This window comes from Schistocerca gregaria, chromosome 2 (assembly GCF_023897955.1).
Source record: "Schistocerca gregaria isolate iqSchGreg1 chromosome 2, iqSchGreg1.2, whole genome shotgun sequence".
Classification (NCBI taxonomy): Eukaryota; Metazoa; Arthropoda; class Insecta; order Orthoptera; family Acrididae; genus Schistocerca; species Schistocerca gregaria.
Window position 1 is genome coordinate 882,109,622 of NC_064921.1, and position 25,212 is coordinate 882,134,833.

The following is a 25,212-nucleotide window of genomic DNA, read 5'->3' on the forward strand; positions in this document are numbered from 1 at the left end:
CATCCTAAACATCTGAGTGTCCCAGTCTTTATCTGGTAAATTGAAATCTCAACCTAAGACTATAACATGCTGAGAAAATTTATGTGAAATGTATTCCAAATTTTCTCCCAGTTGTTCTGTCACTAATGCTGCTGAGTCGGGAGGTCGGTAAAAGGAGCCAATTATTAACCTAGCTCGGTTGCTGAGTGTAACCTCCACCCATAATAATTCACAGGAACTATCCACTTCTACTTCACTCAGGATAAACTACTACTAACAGCGACGAACGCTCCACCACTGGTTGCACGCAATCTATCCTTTCTAAACACCGTCTGTACCTTTGTAAAAATTTCGTCAGAATTTATCTCTGGCTTCAGCCAGCTTTCTGTACCTATAACGATTTCAGCTTTGATGCTTTCTATCAGCGCTTTAAGTTCCAGTACTTTACCAACGCAGCTTCGACAGTTTACAATTACAATACTGATTGCTGCTTGGTCCCCGCATGTCCTGACTTTGCCCCGCACCAGTTGAGACTGTTGCCCTTTCTGTACTTGCCCGAGGCCTTCTAACCTAAAAAAAACTGCCCAGCCCACACCACACAACCCCTGCTACCCGTGTAGCCGCTTGTTGCATGTAGTGGACTCCTGACCTGTCCAGCGGAACCCGAAACCCCACCACCCTATGGCGCAAGTCGAGGAATCTGCAGCCCACATGGTCGCAGAACCGTCTCAGCCTCTGATTCAGACCCTCCACTCGGCTCTGTACCAAAGGTCTGCAGTCAGTCCTGTCGACGATGCTGCAGATGGTGAGCTCTGCTTTCATCCTGCTAGTGAGCCTGGCAGTCTTCACCAAATCAGATAGCCGCCGGAAGCCAGAGAGGATTTCCTCCGATCCATAGCGACACACATCATTGGTGCCGACATGAGCGACCACCTGCAGATGGGTGCACCCTGTACTCTTCATGGCATCCGGAAGGACCCTTTCCACATCTGGAATGACACCCGCCGGTATGCACACGGAGTGCACATTAGCTTTCTTCCCCTCTCTTGCTGCCATATCCCTGAGGGGCCCCATTAGGCGCCTGACGTTGGAGCTCCCAACTACCAGTAAGCCCACCCTCTGCGACCGCCCGGATCTTGCAGACTGAGGGGCAGTCTCTGGAACAGGACAAGCAGCCATGTCAGGCCAAAGATCAGTATCAGCCTGAGACAGAGCCTGAAACTGATACGTCAGACAAACTGGAGAGGCCTTCCGTTCAGCCCTCCGGAATGTCTTTCACCCCCTGCCACACCTTGAGACAACCTCCCACTCTACCACAGGTGAGGGATCAGCCTCAATGTGGGCAGTATCCCGGGCAACCACAGTCGTAGTCCGATCGGGGGATGCGTGGGACGAGCTGGCCGTCCCCGACTAACCCCCATCCGGACCCCCACAGTGATTTCCATTGGCAACAGCCTCAAGCTGTGTGACCGAAGCCAACACTGCCTGAAGCTGGGAGCGAAGGGATGCCAACTCAGCCTGCATCTGAACACAACAGTTGCAGTCCCTATCCATGCTAAAAACTGTTGTGCAAAGAACATCTGAACTAATCTACAGAGAGCGCAAACAAATCGACACAAAATTTAAACGGTTATTAAAATACAAGATTATATATCCTCACAATAATGGGTACTGACACTATACAGTTATGTTACAGAAATTACAGTTAAAACATAACTCATTCAATTAACTGAATCCATAGAATAATTCCTTCTTTTTAACAGAGTCTTCTACCACAAAGGTTAGGCTGAATTATTTGTTTAAATAATGAAATTAACAGATATAGTTATACAAACAATACTTTTGACAAACATGGTAATTATTTTGCTGTTAATTAAGGGCTGGCTTTGCTAGTATGTTTTCAAATAGAGCCAAATAAATACTTTAAGAATCCTAGTAGCTCTTCTTCCAAATGTTTATAATTAGTACAGAATTTATATTTGTTTATAAGTCAACAACAGAATCTAAGCCATGAAAGAATTACTGATTTCACCCTATAACAAAGGTATTAACTAGGAATGGTCAAAATAAATTAGGAAATTGATTACAAATACAAAACTAAGCACAAAATTAGATCTGGTGCTATATTTCTTAAGACTCATTTATGGTTATGGTAATTAGTCAAAAATGTAAAAAATGAATTTAAGAAGCAGGCGGAAAAATAAGGGAGGAAATAGAGAGATCCCAGCTTGCTTCATCACAAGTGCTTCTTAATATACCCAACAATGAATCCCATCTGTCGATCATTGCAATTCTTTGCTCTTTCATTGTAGACTAAATCTTTAAATTCTTTCTGAGTGGCATTGTAATACTGCTTCTGAATAAATTTGCAGCATCTTATGCTTATGCAACTGTGTAATAATATATTGAGAATTTTCATCCCTCTCTTCTGTCATTCATTCATTTTTAAAGGCTTGTGACAATAAATCTCTAGAGTGCCTCTTTTTGTGCCGACAACCACTGGACCTGTGAATATCTTTCATACCACGAACAAATAGTGAAGGGTAAACAGTGCCACGATCCTGTTGAGTGAAGAGACCTGTACCAACCGAAAAATGCCACACTGCTGTACTAAATGAAATGTCAGGCTGTACCCAGTACTTTTGGGAAGAAACGAGCAAAGTGATACAGGCAGAGACTTGACCTGCACACTCAGCCCATGTGAAGTTTGGGCACGCTATGGCTGGCACTGCTTTAGAGTTTGTGATAACTGCATATGAAAAAGACGTAGTTTTAAGCACCTCCTTAAAAGTCTCCCTACAAACAGCATTGGAATTGCTAATTCACATGACAAGCTATCTGCAGTTATTTCTTGGGTCTACAAGTGTAACACTCTCTCTCTCTCTCATCAATATGTTCTTCAGTCACTCTTGCTCTTCTGTACTCTTCCCTTTGCAAAGACAGCCAGTGTCTTAAAAGTGATGATATTATCTATGGATGTCATTATAACTTGGAAGATTACAATGGAACTTATACAGAACACACGTTGCACTGTAACAACAGATTAAGTCCTTGCAAACTGTAAAACACCAAAAGCTTTCTGTTCACTAGTTGCCGTTTTTGCCAGTGGCACTTACTAACTGAAGACACAGGAATAAGTGCATGTGCACTTTCATTTGATGTATTATTTATAATCATAAGTTGAATGTAATTAATCCTACAAAGCCTTAAAACCCTGATGATTGTTTTCAAACATGGGGGACAATATAGACAATATTATCTACAAAAATAATCAAAAGACTGTGTTCGGTGCATTGAATTAAATGGAACACATATATAATTGAAACAATGGAAAACACAGAATGGAATAACAACAATATGGGAAGGATAGATTGTTACTCACCACATTCAGGAGGCATTGAGTTTGACCTTAGTGCCTGGAGATGACACTAGCGCTCTCTCTCTCTCTCTCTCTCTCTCTCTCTCTCTCTCTCTCTCTCTCTCTCTGTGTGTGTGTGTGTGTGTGTGTGTGTGAGAGAGAGAGAGAGAGAGAGAGAGAGAGAGAAAGGGGGGAGGGGGGTGCCATGAAGAAATTTGCGAAAGATGTGGAAACATGCAAACTCTCAGAGCCAGTTGCTTCTTCATCTGACAGAAGGGTTGAAGGGAGAGGATGGGGGCTGAAAGAAACAGATTGGTGAGGTTTGGAAATGGGAAGAGTTGCAGAAAAGTTGCCCAGAACCCCAGGTTGGGGAGACTTTGTGGATGGGATGAGGACAGACTCCATGGAGAAAACTGAATTCCAACCGTATGTTCTAATTGTTTTCTTTAATCTTCAGTATTCAAAGCATGTGCATGAATCTTCAGTATTCAAAGCATATGCATGTTATTTGCAGTACCGTATATACTCTTGGCTTCCACCACCTCACAATATGATTTGCTTAATCACCTATGTGTTACTAAACCCTGAATCATAAGATGAGGGCCAAAATTATATTACTTGATTGTGTACAAACATTAACTATTCAGTATGAATAATTTTTAACACTTCAATTCAGACAGGAGTCACATTCCAACTGATTCCTCCTCCTGAAACACGACTGTCCAGTTGGCGAGGAGGCTATGAAACAAAGTATGCTGTCTATGATGTCAGGAAGATAACATTGCCCGGGAGTATGATAAGCATTGCGGCAGAAACATCATCTCCAAAAATATTCACTGTAAATATTCCACCGGTTCTTCATGCAAACCGATATATTGTTGGTAAGTTGAATTGTAAATTTATCAAATATATGGCATTGTGTTAAAGGTGTTAATGTAGGTATATTTAGGTTAAAATTGTACTATTGATTGTAACAACACAGGCTAATCTACCAGACTGGCCTAGGTAACAGGTACAAAAACTCATCTCCACCATTAAAGGAGTGTTATCGTGTGACTGATAGATGCTTTTGGCAGTGTTATAGTACCAGCCTTTAAAAAGATGTAGAACTTGGTCAAAGTCAGCCAAATCTTATATTTCAATTATTGACTTCATAACATTTATTGACTGATGAAAACAAATGCTAATAACATTATGTTACATGAATAATATTCCATGGATACCACGTAGGGAAATCACAGAAATACAGGAGTCTTCAAAGAACATTATTTTGCTATAGTGCAATATAGCACAAGGTCTTAAATCTTTGTAATAATGTATTATTAAAATGCCATTATGAACTACATAGTTGGCCAAAACAGTACTGCTAAGAAACCCTTAGAAAAATTTCTTCGGTGAAATACAAATAGTTAACCAACAAATCTCAGTTTCATTCTTAAACTCTGCTGTATTATCCCAAGATATTGAATGTGGTCTGAGACAGTTTAGCATTATTGAATATGGTCTGAGACAGTTTAGCATTATGACATAGCTATGAAATAGTAGTACAGTAAAGCTTTGATAATTTTCTCATGATTCTTGTCCCAGCACTATTAAAAATTTTAGTCCTTCAAAGCTTGTTTGATCTTTGTAAAAATGTCATTGTTGAGCTGAATGTTCACAAAGTAAGTGTCTACAGTATCTCCAAAAGGGAAAAAAATTGTGGAAAATTCAAGATGGATGATAATAAATATAAGACGATTGATCGATATTTGCCAAATAGAGGAAGCATTGAGCAGTGGACAGCTTTGTGCAGAAGGGCAGCAATATCATCTGTCAGAGCTAAAACAGACTCAGATTTCTCAACACTGATTTTTTGAGCAATCGGGCAGCAGTAGGTCTCCTCTATTTGGCGAGCAGAGGTCTGTCCCCTTATACTTATATTGACATTACTCTTTGCCACAAATAATTGCTTGTTACATTTGTTCTCTGTGATTTGCTGCCTTCCCTCATACCATTTTAGCTGTATTTGTCTTCAGGGCTATTAACTGCACCCAAAGCTTGTGTTAAAATAGCTTTTACTTTAGCAGAAAGCACCATCATTTTCCATTATATTGCATTAAATATTTTGCAAGTAGCTGATCTCAGTGAATTGTGCTGTGTCTATAAAGTAACACATTGCCCCTCCCCTTACATGCCTTAAAAATAGTGGCGAGGGGGATGTGGGACCTGTACTAGTGAAATGCATTTTTGTAGTAAAAAGTTAACACCACTGGAAATTATTAGCCAAGTAAAAGCACTAGGTTTCCACTTGTATCATTAGAGACTTAACTGTTGTAGCATTAACAAAGAAAGTAAAAGCAGAATAAAAGAATTTCAGTAACAACCCATGAAGTAACAAACATGGAAATTCTTTTGTTATTAAAATAGGGGTATGTTTTATCCAACTAACATTCAAAACTAGTGTAAGAACTAACTGACCTTATCAGCCTTTTATATTCAATTTTGCCATCAAGATACTGTGACACATTTCTATTATTATTATTTTTTTCTTTTGTTATTAAATTTAAAGCAATAATTACAGTTGCATTGCAGGCACTCCACTTGTCGCTTTAACATTTGTTTGATGTTTGAGTTTACCTACATTATGAGCCCTTGTGGTTATTGCAATTGATATTATTCTTAGATGAGAACTAAGGAAGACTGTAACATTTTGAAGTGAAGGCAAAAATCTTTATTTTTAAGAAACCTGGGCACATTCAGTTTGGTAACACATTTTCAGAAAGTGAGTGTAACAAAAATCCAGTTTTTCAGTGATTTCAATGACTTCAACATGATTGACCACTTACTTGCAGAGTGATTATTCAGAAGGTACCCATAACTAGGGAAAACTGAAATCTCTGCTGAATGTCACCTAATAGCCCTCTCTCTCCATCCTAGCATACACATGTCACCCTTCCTTGTTATGCCTGCTTCCCATTGTCATCATTTCTGTTCTTATTTTCTCTTTTTGCTTCCTCACTTTTATTATTCTCTTTAGTTTTGCTTTTGTGGACAGTCTATTTGATTTTCCATTGCATAGCTTCCACTGCTTTCTGCATCCCTCTCGAATATATTTGTTTCTGTTATTTCTCTAACACATCTGTTTCTTGTATTGAATCTAAGAAAATGTGGTAAAAAAAACTTTTGTCTGAAAACTCTTAATGTCTTCCATTGCACTTCATCATCATTCATTTTGTCGCCAGTCTCAAGAACTTTCAGGGAGGTGGAACAAATCAAGATATACATTAACGTATGAAAAGCTAATAATTGAAATGTAGGTTGTATGCTGTATTAACAGTGAACTTTGACTACACTACTTAATACAATTCATATTTATGGGACATAAATTTAATCAAGCACATTAGAAAACTGCTACTTTGAAAGAAGCTGCTGTCGTCTTATTTATACAAGATGGCTGTTGTTGTTAGTTTTGTAGTAGTAGCAGTAGTAGTAGTAGTAGTAGTAGTAGTAGTAGCAGCAGCAGTAGTAGTTCTATTCATTGAAAGATTACTTTTACAATGGCATTAGACATGTCATAGTACTACACTCTAAGAACAATGAAATTAACATAATTCGTGTATACAGGCATTCATATACTTACAGCAGAGGATATAAAATGTAGGCTGGCAATGGTAAGAAATTTGTTAACGTTAAATTTAGACTTAAGTGTTAGGAAGTTCTGAAGGTATTTGTCTGGATTGTAGCCATGTATGGAAATGAAACATGGACAATAAACAGTTTAGATGAAAGTAGAATAGGAGCTTTGGAACTGCGATTCTGCAGAAGATTGCTGAAGATTAGATGGGTTGATCATGTAACTAATGAGAAAGTACTGCATGGAATGGGAGTGATAGGAAATTTATGGTACGACTTGACCAAGAGAAAGGATTGGTTGATAGGACTTATCCTGAGACATCAAGGCATCACCAATTTAGTAGTGGAGGGACGTACATGAGGCAAAAATCATAGGCGGAGACCAAGAGATGAATATAGTAAGCAGATTCAGAAAGATGTAGGTTGTAGTAGTTACTCAGAGGCAGAGAGACTCACACAGGATGGAGTAGCATGGACAGCTGCATCAAACCAGTCTTCGGTCTGAAGACCACAACAACAACAACACAGTTACAGGTCTAGTTTGCCAAGGATGGGACAGATAATCGGCTGTGGCATTATCATAGGAACCATCCCAGCATTTGCTGAAGCATTTCAGGGAAACCATGGAAAACTTAAATCAGGATTGCTGAATGATGACTGAAGTCTGCACACTTCTGAATACAAGACTAGTCTGTTTAAAACAGTGCTATCTCATTCAGTTGATGTCTAATGTACAATACTGTTTGGCCAAAAAGTTGTTTATCACTGTAAAAGACTATTGCTACATTGCTCCTTCATTTCTAACTAAGTCACTGCAAACACTTCATAGAATATATACACATTGTTTCATAATCACCTGACTGTAGGACTATAGCGACAATGTTTGGTTTCTGTTTTGTGTGCTGCATGTTACCATTTACTAGCTCTAAAAACTGGGTCAGAACCCTTCCAAAATGAGTGAGATGTTGAAATCAGAAACAGGGTAAGGTATTATACATTGCATAGCTGTGGGAGTAAGTTTTTCCAGAAAACGAAAAAACAAAACAAAAAAAGTTGTGTTGAACGTGTTCCACGAAGTGGTAATTTTGTTATTGTTGTTGTTTATTTGTATTACATTTTTTGCTAAACTCACACTGTGTTATCTAAGTAATCCTTTACTTTATAGAATGTATTGCTTAGCAGGTATTTTTTAACCACCTCTTTAAATAAGTTTGTTTTAGTAATCTCTTGACTTTCGTTGGGTAATTTATTGTATGGTTTTATTCCCTTTTGTGACTTTTATGTTCATTCTTTCATAGTAAATGTAAGTTCAGTTTAGATCTTGTGTCAAGGTTGTGGAGAGAACTGTTAGTGCAGTAGTTATGAATGCCATTTTTTATTTGTACATCTGATTAGTAAAGGTACTCACATGGTGTAATTAAAATCCCCAGTTTTTTGAACAGATCTTAAAGTGAGCTTGACTACTACTTTAGGATATTATTCATATGGCCCTTTTCTGTAGTTTGAAAACAATGTTTATATTTTGAGCATTTGTTCATTTACTTCATTATATTGATATTTTTCAAAGAAAAAAGTTACCAACAGTTGCAGATTCTGAGTGCTCTTTACAGTGCATTACTATTTGGAATGTAGCTTTACACTAAACAATGCTACTTCCTATGTAGTTACTAGAACAGTCCTTAAATCTTGATATTCAAATGATTCATAGGGAGAGCAGCTAATGAGGTATGTTTTTAATTTTCTTTAAAACTGATTGGGATTCCCAATCTGTAACATTGCATTAGACTAAAGCTTGTTGAATACCTTTGCACCCAAGCATGTAACTTCTGTCTAAACCACAGGATAAAAAGTCTACATAAAAATATTGTGCCTTGTATTGCACTTGTGTACCCCAAAGTTCAGCTAAAGCTGATTTATAATGTTGGTAACACAAACAATTAGGGAATAAATACATTGTGAAATGAATGTGAGAATTCTGAGATCCTTTAAAAGGCTTCTGCAAGATGATCAGCTACTGCGTGATTTTGTGTTGATTAAAACTTCCTTTTGGGGGAGGGGGTGGCAGTCCCAGAATACAATAAAGAGAGAAAATATGCAAAGTATGCCAACACTTTCATCTTTAGGTGAACAGAATGAGAAACTTCTAAAGGTGAGACATGCGGAACTAGGAGTCTTGATTAGTTCATCTGTGTGTTGACTCCATTGTGACTTGTGATCCAGCTGGTTCCCAGAGAATATGTGACCACTCATGTCTATCTGTGGTGCTAGCAATTAATTTTTGCTTGTCTGAAATGACAGAATGAACCAGTTGTAGACATCTAAAGCTACAATCTGAGATATGTTGGGTAAAGCTTGTGTGTATTGTATTGTGTATTGAACCGGGGACCTGGAAACGACGGAGAGGCTTTGTCCCGCTGTAGCCCTCAATGATTCACAACCCCATAATAGGCCACAGCAGTCCAGCCACCCCACCCTGTCCCCACACCGAACCCAGTGTTATTGCGCAGTTCGGCCCCCAGTGGTGGTCTTTTTTTATAGGCTATATAGCTAATAGACATATTGTTGAGGATATTATTTCAAATTGAACAGTATCACCAATCAAGTGCTGACACATGTTCACACTGCTCAATTTCATTGAAAATTTGGCAGAGAACCCCAGCTTATCATCTAATTTCAGCTGTGAATGAGAGAGGATAGAAAATACGGCCTATATGACCTATTAATGATGAAGTTATTAAACAACAACAACTCGCTTGGGTTGGAATTTTTTCAGCTGTGACATTTCTACTTTTACAAAATACTCTGCAAGCTACCTAATGGTGTGTGGCGGAGGGTACTTTCGGTACCACTATCTGAACCCTCCAACCCTGTTCCACTTGCGAATAGTGCTTGGGAAGAATGATTGTCAGTAAGCCTCTCTATTGGCTCTAATTTCTCGAACTTTCTCCTTGTGGTTAGTATGCGAGATGTATGTGGGGGAAGTAATATGTTGTCAGACTCCTCCTGAAAAATGCTCTCCCGAAATTTCTGTAGTAAATCTCTCCGTGATTCACAACACCTCTCTTGTAACGTCTGCCAGTGGAGTTTGTTTAGCATCTCCTTAATGCTCTCTCACCAGCTAAACAATTGCATGACAAAATGCGCCACTCTTCATTGGATCTTCTCTATCTCCTCTATCAGTCCTACCTGATAGGGATCCCAGACAGATAAACAATACTCCAGCATTGGATGAACAAGTGCCTCATTAGCCACTTCTTTCATGGATGAGTTACATTTTCTTAAGATTCTTCTGTTGAATCTGAGTCTGGCGTCTGTTTTTCCCCGTATCTGTTTTATATGGTCATTCCACTTAGGTCGCTCTGGATAGTTACGCCTGGATATTTTATGGCAGACCCTGTCTCCAGCTGTTTGTCATCAATAGTGTAGCTGTACAGTAGTGGATTTCTTTTCTTATGTATGCACAATATGTTACATTTATTTACATTCAGGGTCAACTGCCAGAGTCTGCACCATTCATCAATTCTCTGCAGGTCGTTCTGCAAATTGTTACCATCTTCTTGCATTGCTACTTTGGTATAGACAACTGCATCCTCTGTGAATAGCCTTAAAGAGCATCCAAAGTTTTCTACTAGATCTTCTATACATTTGTAAACATCAGTGGTCCTATCACACTTCCCATTGGTACTCCGGATATTACCTCTACATCTGTTGATTTAGTTCCATTAAGAGCGACGTGTTGAGTTCTATCAGCAAGAAAGTCTTGAATCCAATCACAGATGTGCTCCAATACTCCGTAAGCTCGTATTTTTTTTTCAGTAAATGGCAATGTGGGGAGGTGTCAAATGCCTTACTGAAGTCAAGGAACACTGCATCAGCCTGAGTGCCATTGTCCACTGTGCTGTGGATCTCGTGGAGGAACAGAGGAAGCCGAGTTTCACAGGATCTCTGTTTGTGGAATCCATGTTGATTTTTGTAGAGGAGATGTTAATTTTCCAAAAAATCTCATAATCTTGAACATAAAACATGTTCCATAATTCTACAACAGGTTGACGTCAACGATATAGGTCTGTAATTATGTGGATCTGTCTTAAGGCTATCTTAAAAACAAGAATGACCTGCACTTTTTTCTAGTTGTTAGGTACCGTCTGTTGCTCAAGCGATCTATGATAAATTACTGCTTGAAGGGGAGCAAGTTCTTTTGCATAATCTTTATAGAATCTTACAGGTATCTCATCTGGTCCTGAAGCCGTTCTACTACTAAGCGATTGTAGCTGCTTTTCAGTTCCACGATTGGTTATCTCAATATCTACCGTTTTGATGTTTGTACAATGATTGAAAGGAGGGACAGTGTTAAGATCTTTCCCCATGAAACAACTTCGGAAGACCGAATTCAGTATTTTGGCCATGTTTCAGTGCCAGTGAGGCCACTGAGAGAATGTAGATGATTTTGACCCACTTACTGATTTTACATACAACCAAAATCTCTTAGGGTTTTTACTCAGGTCGGTTGACAATGTCTTACTTTCAAAATCATTGAATGTTTCTCTCATTGCAGGAATTTACAAAGAAACCATCCCATGATTTGCTTTAATCAATTAAGGAAGCTGACATTCCTTATTCACACTGCAGTTAAACAGTAATAGAGAAATTAGTTGTAAAAGTGAATCCAGGAATGAAATATGCACTTTAAAGAATATTTTTGGGTAAAACACTCTCTCTCTCTCTCTCTCTCTCTCTCTCTCTCTCTCTCTCTCTCTCTCTCTCTCTCTCTCTCTCTCTCTCTGCCTGTGTGTGTGTGTGTGTGTGTGTGTGTGTGTGTGTGTTTGCCACCGGTCATGCAACTTCCATTAACATAATATATTGATTTTGCTCAGTACTGTATCTTTAATAATAAGTCCTTTATTATTATCTGCACAACACTAAAATGTCACACTTCATTTATTTAGATACTTCTCATATGATGATGATCATGCACAACACCAGTGATAGCTTAGGGCTTTGTTTTCATAAGAAATATACAAAAATCTACTGACTGATGGCTGACACTTTTCATTTCCTTGACTGATGTCATTCATGCTTAAATTTTTGAAACATGCTGTGTAAGAATGTATTTGTTTCTTAGAGAGTTATTGCGTACTCAAAGTATAAGGAACCATATAAACAAGATCATTTGTTTTGTCTATACTTTACTGTGAAATGTTTCATTTTTTGAGTGGCGTCTTCTGTTTTTTTCTAAATAACTTCTTTTCACTTTTTAGGCTATGGCCAGGAACGTGGTGGCATTGTCACAAGGATTCACAACACACATTGGAAAGAAATAGATGTAGTTTATATGGAGAATATACCATGGTTTATACCAGTTTACCTCCATACACTCAAAATAACATCTCAGGGTAGGAAAATTGAACCAGGTAAGCTACAGAGCCAAAATCAATTCAAAACAAATCACAGTGTAAATTCAATTTTAATCTTTTTTGTGTGCTAATAATTTCCAAAATGAACTGTATAGCTATATTTGTTTCTGCAATACAATGATATTTCACAAAAGTAGCAAGGCTTCAGGATTTAGATTACACACCTATCTTGAAATACAAAGTTTACTGGAACTGGCAATATTGTTTCTCCAACACATATGTTGACATAGTTCTCCATGTAATGTCACAATCCAGAATGGAGGAAGATGGGGAAACTCTGAGCGTTGCTCATTGTGAGAAGAAGACAGGTTGAGCAGCTCAAAGAAAGAAAGAATTACATGACATCGCTGTGTTGCACAGATCTTTCGGAGGCTGTGCTTCATCATATATTGGGAAAATAAAAATTTATGTTTACCCTATGTTGTTTTCATCACAGTAAATCATTTGGTGAAAAAAGTGCTTTGGCTGCTCTGTGTATTTCAACTTAATGATGAATTTAGTTTCAAATATATATTCATTTATAGCTTCATACTTGCACAGGGCAATCTAAAAAAGGATTTTGATTTTTCTGTACATGGTATGTTTATGGCGCCAGTGATAGGCAGTATTTTAACAAATCTAGATGGTTATTAGAATAAATAGATCATTCAAAAAATTGATTTTTGGGCTTTTATTTGTTATTCATAACTAAAATAATGAACAATGTAGAATACAACTGCATTTTCTCTGGTTACTTCTGAAACAGAACTCCCTCTCACATAACCAGCGTTTTTTCATTTGACTCTGCACCGTTTCTGTTTGTCTTGTCTCCTTTGCTTCTTCCTTCATGCCCCTGTCATTAGTCACTTCCTTTCCCTCTCATCATCTTCCGTTCCTTTTCTTCCTTCCCTACCAATAGTTTATCATTTTATGGATGTTGTAGTTCTCTCTTTTAATGTGGGATTTTATCGGCTTCAGTTAATCTCAGGTCGGAGGATCTGATGACCGCGTAGTTCGGTCCCTTCTCCAACCTCCAACCAACCAACCAGTTTCTGTTTGATGAATAAGTTATTAATGATTGGTACAGGACTGTGTCTCTGTGGTTTAGTGGGTTAAGTTTCAGACTACAAAGCTAAATGTCTAGGGCTCAATCCCCAGTTGGTCCTAGATTTTGTCTATCATTTATTGCTTATTCCCCCCTAGCAATGAGAAAAATGCCACATCAGGTCGCACTGTGCTTCAGAATCTATGTTAAAATATAGGTCTCCCTATAATTTCTAGAAGAATCGTTTCAGAGGTCAGAGAAAGGCAAGGGAAAGCTACATCCAATATAACAATGTCTCCTAAAGCACTCCAGTGTTCAGACTAACCTTATAGTTGAGCTCAGCTTAGTTGACTTGCAGGGTAACAAATACAACATAAAAATGGGTCATTTCCAAGCGGTCTTATCAGTAACACTAGAATGAACAAAGTAAGGACTCGATGAAGGGCATCACTAAACTATACAAAAATAGAACACTTTGTGGAGTGTTTCTGGATGTCGAAAGTCATTTTAAATTAACTGAAAGTGCTTTGGGACTAACTCTGAGTATGCCTTGCATTACAAGATGAATTAATTTTCCCCTGTCTGAGATTATCTATGCAGATACGTAGATGTTTGAGATTGAATAAATTCATAAGAGACACTGAGTTTGAGTACGTAAGAGTACATAACACGTTGTGAAGCTCTGGATATACTCCAAGTCAAAAAAATGTGTCCTGTGGATTATTAGTGCTATGCAAAATCCAGCGGACTGTCTCCATAAATATTGCAGCACACTAGAAACTTCAATTCAAGAGAGTGGCAAGAGACGATTTGAAGGTTTCTCTCACCTTCCTGCACCAAAGGAAGAACATGAAACTATTCCATCACAGTTTATCTGCCATTTAAAAATAAATAACTCATCTGTACATCAAGGGAGACTTAAAACCAAGTTCAGACATATGATAACCACAGAAATGTGGAAAAAATTAGCTGAAGAGTTTCAAATCAAGTTATGATAGAAAAAGACATTTATCATTAATTTTTATTTTGAAAGGTATTTGAGGTGGAGGGGCGGGGTGGTAGTTGATATGGAACCACAATGAAGTTATTCACTAAAAACTAGAAATGAATTGATTATTTCTCAATTTTTGCTGAATATGATCATAATTTAAAAGTCTTGCAATGTTACCCCATTGCTTTTAGGTAATGTTCAAGAGATGTAATTAACTGTTACCCTCTTTGGTATGCATGGAACATATTGTTTTGTAAGTTACAATGAAAAATCTTCAAAAATCAAACAAATATTCTGAAGAGATGTTTGAAAAAGGATGGTTTTAAAAACTACAAAAGGTACATTTGTTTCATAAACAATAAAGAATTGGGACAATAGCTGTATTTGGAGATCATTTTTTTGTTATTTGCAAGTACTTGTATTTTCAGGTGATAAACAAATGTTTTTATTCATGTAAATTAATAATGTTTTGAGTAAATATTTTAACAGTTATTCACAATTAACAAATGATAATTTTTATATGTATTTTTCATCCAAATAAATTTTGCCAAATTCTTTGTGTTATGAAAATGTAGAACAGTAGACCAAATTCCAAATACTTAACATCATAATTTTGTTTAGTATAAAAAGATAATTAATAGTATGAGGATACCACTAAGCTAACAAATAAAAACAGCCACTGCAGAGAACTGTGATTCCCCCCCCCCTTCCCCCCTCCTCCCTCTCGTGACATATTTATATTCTAAATCATTCTATCCAAGTGAAGATGACTTTTAAAAAAATCTGTGACAAAACGCAATCATTATTCAAGTATACAGCTAATGATAACTAGCCAATATTAATATATTTCTGTTATAGATAGTATCTGTCTCAAGAAGTCACAAAAATACATCACACGTGAATGAGTCCACCAGATACTGACATTTCTCTAGCAAAATATTCTGGGCCCTTCTTTTAATTGGACCAAATATTGTGTTTTTGCTTCCTACTTCACTGTAGATTTTCAGTCCAATATTCTATACACATTAATTTCAGTCAATTGATGAACAGTATAAAAATTTTTTCGTCAACTTTAAGCATAGTCAAAATGATTTTCCACAAACATTTTGAGCCAACTTAATAAAAGGATTTTAATTTTTACTTGTATAGAGAGGAAAGAGTTAATAAGAATTGTTTTCTAAATTAAGGATTATTTTGACTGTGCAATAGATTTGTATCTGACAGTTCTGTCCTACCACATCAATTTCTTTAGAGTTCTCCCAGAGGACATATATAAAATTTAATGATGAATCAACATCTGTACATTTTGTCACCTGGAGATGGAGTATTTTTCTTGGTCTCATTTTGATTTATTTACACAGATGAGCAGCTTTGGCTTTCAGGTCAGTAAGAGGGAAATAAGAAGAAATGTATAATTTGGTATATGTGAAATTATGTTGGTATTTAAAACAAAGAAGGTAATTAGATTAAAAAGTGCAGCAACAAACAGGATGCTAGTTGTAAATTGAACTGATTAATAAGGTACTTGTGTAAGCAGTTACGACAGACTTTAAATAAGGAAAGATTTAATAAATAAAATATACTCACCAAGTGGTGGCAGGGGGTGCGTGCGAGAACACATACTCTTGCTGCTGAGGCCAGACTGTGTGTGTGTGTGTGTGTGTGTGTGTGTGTGTGTGTGTGTGTGTGTGTGTGTGTGTGTGTGTGTGTTTTTTTTGCGAAGGCCTTGTTGGCCAAAAACTCACTTTCTGACACACTTTTTGTTGTGCCTTTCTGTGACTCAGCATCTCCACTACATGGTGAGTAGCAAGTGTCCTTTTCTTACCTTCATCCTCGATTTTTCATTTTTTAATTTGTAACTTAGATGTTTTTTAGATTTATGTATTTACTCGAGTTTTTTTTTAATAGATAAAGTATTTCTACCATTACTATATGACATGATCATATCATATAAGAACTTTGATTAGATTTGGCTGTCAGGAACAAGTTGTTATCTGTTACAGTACTGAAGAAGTACGTCCCTGGCATGGAGCGAGCACGCTCCTATTACCTGGAGATCTTGATCCGCCTGCCACAACGTTCTGTAACAGAGATTTCTATAGAATTTGAGTATGTATTCCTGAAGTGGCAGGAATACCCTCCAGATGCAAACCATGGATTTTACGTTGGGGCTGCAATAATTACAGCTATGTTACCCCTGGCAAGAAGCTACACTGCTCTTCCACAGGATGTGTCACTCATTTCTGCCAGGTACAGTAAAGTTGTTTTTTAATGCCTTTGACTTCACATAAAGGTTTTCTATCTGCTAGCTTTGTTGTTACCTGATATTAGTGATACTGTTTCATGAATTCTGAGTAATAATGTAAAGCAATTTTCCTGCAAACAAGTTAGAAATGTTCTTTGCACTTTTAGCATAGTGAACTTGAATTATTTTGTATGCAAATATGTTTATGTATGAGAATGTCCTGAAGAAATGGAAAGTGATTGATTAATTCATATATATATATATATATATATATATATATATATATATATGGTGGATGGATATGTGTGTGGGTGTGTGTGTGCGAGTGTACACCTGTCCCTTTTTTTCCCCTAGGGGAAGTCTTTCCGCTCCCGGGATTGGAATGACTCCTTACCCTCTCCCTTAAAACCCACATCCTTTCATTTTTCCCTCTCCTTCCCTCTTTCCTGACGAAGCAACTGCCAGTTGCGAAAGCTTGTAATTCTGTGTGTGTGTTTGTGTGTTTTGTTCATGTGCCTGTCTGCCGGCGCTTTCCCGCTTGGTAAGTCTTGGAATCTTTGTTTTTAATATATATATATGAAAGAGATTGGATGTCGCGGGAGGAATGATTACTGTTCTGGGAGAGGGTACGCTTGATCAGTTTGTAGACAAAGGTTAACAGTAACATGCAGTCGGTTCCCAGTGGCTGTCCAGATTTAAATGTTTCCTTGTAAATGTAAGATTTCCTATTTATTAACAGTATATTCTAAACTATTTTTTCGAAGTTTCTCCATTGCATTTTCCAAATCATTGGCAACGGTTGTATGTTAATCATTACAATATTCCTTTGTAGTGACAAAGTATCCACCATTTGAGCACATGTAGTAACATGTCTTTTACAGACCTGAATGTGCGTCCAGTCTGATAAACAATAATCTATGGATTATTTTCACTACAATTATCAGAATACATTCATTCTATTTTCAGATTAATCTGCATATTTGAAGAAACTACAGTTAGTAACACTCGCCAGTAACATAATTATCATAATCTGATTGCTCAGGTTTTCTTGATGTGATTGATTAATAGCGTGCTTCAGCCATCTTCTTCAGCTACCGTAGTTCTTACGGTTACATGTACTCACTGGCTGGATTTCAACTGTTGTGGGTCTGGTGCTACCATTTGTAGCTGAGTACGATTCCTGATACCAACTTTGCCCCTTTCATGCTCTTTAGTTTTTCACTGTAATATTCTGTGAAATGCAAATTCTCTCAGCATCTTCCAACTCTGGTGAATCTGATTGTCGGTGAGATTTTTATAAATTGAGTGTCAGACTTCAATCATTATTTAAATTGAAACCACCATCCCTATTTATTAAGTTTTCTGACATCTTTATTCTGATAAACTACTTAATTATGGTGCCCCAGAAACTCGGACAGTTGTACCACAGTAATGGTCTTGTCATATTTAATTTCATTTTTACATCCATGACAGACGACTTGCTTCATTTTTTAGTGGAGTGTGTTGCTGATGTTCCTCACATATCTCCTTGGCAGTTCTGATAGCCTGTTCCATGCCGTGCCACATCAGAGCAGTCAAAGAGAGATGTGGAGAACATCAGTGACAAATCTGATTAAAACAGCCAAGCAAATCAGTTGTGTTTACAATTTTGGGACTAACTTCTGGCACTGTCTAGTTCCAGAAGAAAGAAATGAAATGCTTTTTTAGTTTTTCGAAGGTCTTTCATTGTAAAGATGAACAAAAATTATAAAATTAAAATAACTTCCAGTGGTCATAGGCTCCTTTCTCTACTGTAGTACACCACATACAGTATCACAGAAAAGAAGCTGGTAACCACTTGAGTTATTTTTACTTTTACATTTACATTTTTGTTAATTTTTGGAATCAAAGACCTCTACAAACAGTGCAACATGTTACCCCAAAGTTTAAACACAGCAAATACAAGTGAAATTAATTCACACAAATGCTCTTGATCTGGGAGGTTTAAACCTACAAAACACATAGTGGACATAAAATAAATTGTGACTGGTAATTAAACTTGTTGCTTCAGTAGATGTCAGTAACAGTCACATAAAGCCTAACCTAAAGTGTTCGCATTTAGAGAGACTAGTGTGTTCTGGTTTGATTACTTCATAACATATAAAGGAACTTGAGACCCGCCATACTTCTCTCAGTTTGCATTATGACATAATGTAGACTGGTATGTATTCCAGCGATACTGATGTGAGTGAGCAAAATCTTTGAAATAACATTGTCCATTTAAGCACAGCCACCCATTGAACCCTCTCTAAACCATATTTCAAATTCAAGTAGTAGTAATACCAACTGTATTCTAAATAAGATACAAATGTGAATGTAACAGATTTGGTCACCACTTTATATTCCATGCAGATCTCATCTTTTAATCAAATGAAAAAGATGACAATCTTTTGAACTGACTTTTGATATTCAGCCACCTACACCCCTCTTAATCAGATTATCAAATTCTGTAATCCAGGAAGAATTTTCTAGTTATGAGCCACAGGTAGTCTTTCAGCCAAAATAAAGGCTCCTCATGATCTTGGTGAGACAACTAGCAAAAATTATGAGTACCTTTGCCCATCGAAAAGGTCACTTAAAATAGTGGAAACTAATAACACATCATTTATTGATCAACACAGTATTGATTGAGAACTAAACTCTAATCTTATAACTGCCGTATCTTCATAGCTTTAGGACTTTAAGAGACTACATGACTATTACATGTATCACAGACTCTGTTACAGGCAAACTTATCACACACTGTTACAGGCAAACTCAGATTCATGGCAGAGAAGTATCATTTGTATGAAATAATGTTGGACTTAAATCCAGTTGATTTTTTTAATTAATTAGTTTTTTTTTTAATTTACTAGTGCATGTTGTGAATGAAATGAGCACAGCATACTACTGTATTGCATTTGCTGTAGATGTGTTTATACAACATTGAGAAATAAAGCAGGTTTTTGAAATAACATCATTTGAGTGAGGATGTAGGTGTCTGTGATTGTCAATTTTAAAAAGAATTACATCAGTGTGGAGGTTGAGCACTTGCCCGCGAAAGGCAAAGGTCCTGAGTTCGAATCTCGGTCGGGCACACAGTTTTAATCTGCCAGGAAGTTTCAGTGTGGAGTAAAGTTAGAGATTAAAGTGTGTTCTTTGGTTTCTATATGTTATATACTGGATTCTGTGGAATATCTGGACTATGATGAATATATTGTGAGGGAGGAAGAGGTAGACATCCCAAGAATGAGGGCTCTAATGGAGAGATACCCATTTGCAAAGTATAGTGACAGTGATTTCAAAGAGCAGTTTGAGTTTCATAAGGAATCTTGTGAGTCTGTGCTTGGTATGCTGGAGGCGTTACTGCAGCATAATTCTTTGTCTCCTAGGCTGCAGTGAATCTTCCACACTGGTACTTATCAAATCGTAGCAGGGGATCTCATTAACAGTTGTCGTACTACTGCTGAAAGAGCTTTTAACAATGTGATAAACAGCTTAATTGTCTAAAAGCGACTGTATGTGTCAATGCCACAGAACCAAGAGCATATATCAAGGAGCAAAAGGAAATTCTATTAAATTGGTGGATTCCTGAATGTCATAGGTGCCATAGATTGTGTACATACTTTGTCCTCCTGGGGCACAAACAAAACCATACAGAAATTCGAAGAATATATTTTCTATCAGTACACAGATGTGAAGATTTTCAACATTGTTAATCTGTTGGCCGGGTTCCATGCTTGATGCACACATTTGAGACAATAGTAGAGTTGCTGCAGGATTTGAAAATGGACATTGTGATGGGTTGCTTGTTGGAGTTGGTAGATGTGCCCTCTCCAAACATCTTATGACTTTGTGTTTCGACCCCACTTAGGAACCGAAGGCCATATTGCCCATATTGCTACCAGATGGATAATAGTGCATACATGCAGTGTCTGGAATAAATGTTTCTGAATTCATGCTAAAACAATGCAGCATAAACAAAACAAATGTGGGAATGCTATTGTGGCTGGTGCAGTTCTGCAAAACTTTAGAGTAGAATTTAGAGTTGCTTCACTCTGAGGTTGTGGAGGTGAATGACATGGTCCAATATGCATTTCAGCCAAAAGCAGAAGCTGCAGGCCAAGTTTTCACAAAGTCTATTATATTTAATTATTTTAATTAAAATTGTACATAAATTCTGATAAAATAACAAGTTACTGTAAAGACTTTTCCTGCTTACCCTCAAGCGGGTGTGCCTATGTATAGACTCCACCAAACACAAATAACGTTGTCTTATACCATGGCATTATTGTTTCACAATTATGATTCCATCTCTGTTCCTTCATTATTGCTTCAGCTAACACAGTGATAAATTGTGTTGTCATATGTCCAAGTGAGCATCAGTAATCTCTGTATACAAAAGACAATGTCCTGACTGGCTGACTCATCACCACCCAGCCCAAACCACTTATGACATAACTTTAAAATTTGAAGAAGATGTAAACCTTATACTGCAGGTGTCATTTACGAAGGGATTTTTTGGAATTCCAACCCTAAGGGGGTGAAATAGGGGATGAAGGTTTTTTTTTTTTTTTTTTTTTTGAAAAATGCCACTGTCAAGGCAATTTTGAAGCTACACCTACGAAAATTGGTATTTGGTTTCTCAGTCAGGAATAAATAAATGTTTCAGCATTATTGGAAATTTAACCCTATGGGATGAAATAGTGGGTGAAACCTTTTTTTTTTTCAAAATATGTCATTATTAAAGAACTGCTGAAGTATTTTTAAAGCTACATCTATGAACATGGGTATTTGACTTCTCAGTTACAAATTTAAAAAATTGTGTTTCACTGTGTTTGGAAATTGAACCCCTAAATGGGTTAAATAGGAGATGAAATGTTTTATGAAAATATTTCGTTGCACAAGCATTTTTAAAGCTAAACCTTTGGAAATTGGTGTGTGGCTTCTTGATTACAGATGAAAAAATGCATGTTTCACTGTTCTTGGAAATTCAACACCTAAGGGGGTGAAATGGGGTCAGACTAATTCATTGATTCATCATCACCCAACCCATATCACTAAGAATAGAAACTTGAAGTTTGATTACAAGCTGCTTGTGAGTTATGGTGTCAAAAGTCTTCTGGAAATCTAGAAATATAGAATCGATTTGAAATCCCTGGTCAGTGGCACTTAACACTTTGTGTGAGTAAAGAGTGTGTTGAGTTTCACAAGAATGATATTTTGTAAATCCATGTTAACTGTGTGTTAATAGACCATTCTTTTTGAGGTAATATTCAAACATAATATATGTGCCAAAATCCTGTTGCGTATCAACGTTAATGATATGAGCCTGTAATCTAGTGGCTTACTCATATTGCCTTTCTCAAATATTGGTGTGACCTGTGCAACTTACCAGTCAATAGGTATGGGTATTTCGTCAAGCACGTGGTTGTATATGATTGTTAACTATGTAGCTATTGCATCAGAAGACGTGCTTTTATTACGTGATTTAAGTTGCTTCTGCGCTCTGATGATATCAACTCCTAAGTTACTGATGGGGGCAACTGTTCTCGATTCGGGAATATATATCTCATCTTCTTTGGTGAAGGAACTTCAGACAGCTGTGCCTAGTAACTTACACTTTACTTCTTTGAATTTTCCTTAATCCTTAATTTGTATTTGGTCACCTCCATGTTACTGTTAGCTTGTATGTCAGACTGCAAATAAATCATACATAGAGCCAGTTAAATTAACACATCACCCACCACTAATGGACGGCAGTAGCTGTAGATGGCAGGTTTAAGGATTGGACAATAGCTTCATCCATTAATATCACATTTCTTTTTCATAAAACGCTGACCATTAATAGAATAACATTTAGCTTCTTTGAATTTTAATAATCCTTTCTAGTATAGGTCACATTAATATAATGTTATTGTCAAAACATGAATTGATAACATCTATCGACGATCCTTATCTTGTGAGAGGTAATGAAATGCACATGCCAGCATTGTACAGAAATGGCTTGCTTCTTTAGTAAAGAGTTGTTACTACTTTAGTTACAACTGAAAAAGTAAAGAGAAAATTGAGCTCTGCAACAGTTAATAAAAGAGTATGTTACTACAGAATTAATTTTTTTCTTTTTCGCCCCCCCCCCCCCCCCACATCCCACACTTTAAGTAGCTTGTGTTGTTCCTCAGTGTTCAAGGTACCCCCATACCAAATTTCATTGAAATTGATTCAGCAGTTTAGTTGCGAAAAGGTGACAGACAAACACATTTCAATTTTTGTGTGATTGTGCTGGATGATAAACCACTTTATGAGACACCTCATAATAACATTCTTTTTTTCACATTGTTTCGGCTTCCTCATTGATGTGATGCACAAGTGCCAGTCTTGGCCATTGCATGAGGATCGTGCTTCAGAACAGGATTTCTGTGCGTAGCATAGTGGCAGGCATAATCTTATTCTACACATTCACAGAAGCAACAAACAGTTTGCATGTCTATGTATGTTGCACTTGGGTGGATGTGTAGTATAATATCCACAATTTCAGCAAACATGACTTGTCTAGTAGTCCACTGTAGTATTGCGATAACCTCATTGAGGTGGTGTTTAGTCCCAAAGATGCGCAATGAAAAAGAATGCTGAAATATTTAAGCTTTTAGGCACAGTCGTTCTGCTGAAGCAGAAAATACACACAGACACCCATGATAACTGTCTCCAAGCTCTGAGGCCTAACTGTGACTGTGTCGGACATCGTGTGCAGCAGTGTAACTGGAGAGAGTGGTGAGGGTATGGAAGAGGCTTGTGTTGAGGATGGAGAGAGGTAGTAGTGTATGTGTGGAGGAATATGCTGCCTGTGGGAGCATGCAGGGATGTGTTCGGGACAGGATAGGGCTGCTAGGTGCAGGATTGGGTAACAGTGTCACTGGTTGGGGAGGGGGGGAGAGTGGAAAGAAGAGGAGAGAAATAGAAAAGGGGAAAGGGCTATGTAGGTGTGCTGCTGGTCAAGAACACATGTGTAGTCATTTTGTGGGAGCAAGTAAGGGGATAAAGAGGTGGAAGACAGGGTCTAATGGAGGTGGAGACCAAGGATGTTCCGAGAACGGAGCATATGTTGTGCAACCATGTCCGTGGACACTCCCACAGATAGCACTAGCATTCCCCTACCCCTATCGTAGTATCCCTTTGGCTGTCAACCCCCATCTCTCTCTCTCTCTCTCTCTCTCTCTCTCTCTGTTGTGTGTGTGTGTGTGTGTGTGTGTGTGTGTGTGTGTGTGTGTGTGTGTGTGTGTGTGTGTTTTCTACTTCAGGGGGAGGATTTTTTCTGGAAGTTAAATATTTCAACATTCTTTCTCATTGCCCCTGTCTGCAACTCAGTGCCTCATCTATGTGATGAGTAGCAATTTCAAGCTTTTCCATACTGTTATTTTTAACTTTTGTTGTCCCATTATCCTCAGTTACGTGTAACATTATGTTGATAACTTCCACGTTAGTTCCATTTATGTAGGGTGTTTGATTATTATAGGCACAAAAAAATGATTGAGAAGAAGATAATGAAACATACAAATTATCCTAAGAAACATAGACCCAGAAACCAATGGTTTCCCTCATACAATGTAAGCACAAGATGCAATCAAGCAATTGTTGTAACACTGTCCATGTATAAGGCTATGTTTATGTTGCAGCTTCGCTGCTGGCACATTGCTGTTGTTTGGTTGAGTACGTGACTTTCATTGGGGTGAAGTGAAGATTGATCTTGGAGCAACCAACCACAGCTCAAGTTTCTGGCCTTGCCAGTCACCATGGCTCTGTGTACGTGTATTATTTGAAGCTGTTGCCCTGGCTCCATACACATTTTCAAATGAATAAATGGCAGCCACGCACTTCATTTACGAGCATGGTAATGGCAGCCCACAGTTGTATTACAAATTGTATCCTCTGAGAAGACAGACAGACAAGCAGGTAACAGCAGAAGGTTCAATAAGTCCCATCTGTGCTTGCACAAGATGAATTCATTTAAATGTAACATGCAGGTAGACCAAGACCAGTGTTGATGCCACAAATTGTGGAGCATGTATTACAACAAGGGGACGCAATGCCAGGCATAAGAACATGGTTTTCCATGAGGGATGATTGTATCAGTGTCATGCACGAAGTGTGCAAGGCACCTTACTTTCCAGTCAAGATTGCCCTCTGCCTATGGATCCTTACACAATGGGGGAATGATTTACAGTTCCTCGTGCATGTGTTATTTACAGACAACGCATGCTTTTCATGAGACGGTATTATGAACGTCTACAGTACACTTTTGGGCTTTTGAGAACCCACATGTATTGCTTGGGCAAGTGATCATTGGAGACTTGTTGATATGGCCACATTTCCTACATGACCAACTTGCTGGTGGCTGTGTGTACCTTCGTTTCCTGCAACCCAAACTAATGAACTATTTGGATGATGGCCCTTTTATTGAAAGGGTGCATATGTGGTACATGTTTGATGGTTAACCGACACACTTTCATAGCTGTTGTTATTTAATAGGAATCTTTGACAAGTGTATTAGTCATTGCTTCCCAGGTCCCC

General features: G+C 37.7%; 1 protein-coding gene across 1 annotated transcript in view; it reads left to right on the forward strand.

The window, feature by feature from the left end:
* LOC126335299 (GPI transamidase component PIG-T) overlaps positions 1–25,212 on the forward strand; it is a 119,688-nt gene that overhangs the window by 81,602 nt on the left and 12,874 nt on the right. The window contains exons 6-8 of the mRNA XM_049998404.1: positions 4,014–4,218; positions 12,211–12,363; positions 16,385–16,631. Coding sequence (XP_049854361.1) covers positions 4,014–4,218; positions 12,211–12,363; positions 16,385–16,631 — 605 coding nt within the window. The remainder of the gene's footprint in view (positions 1–4,013; positions 4,219–12,210; positions 12,364–16,384; positions 16,632–25,212) is intronic.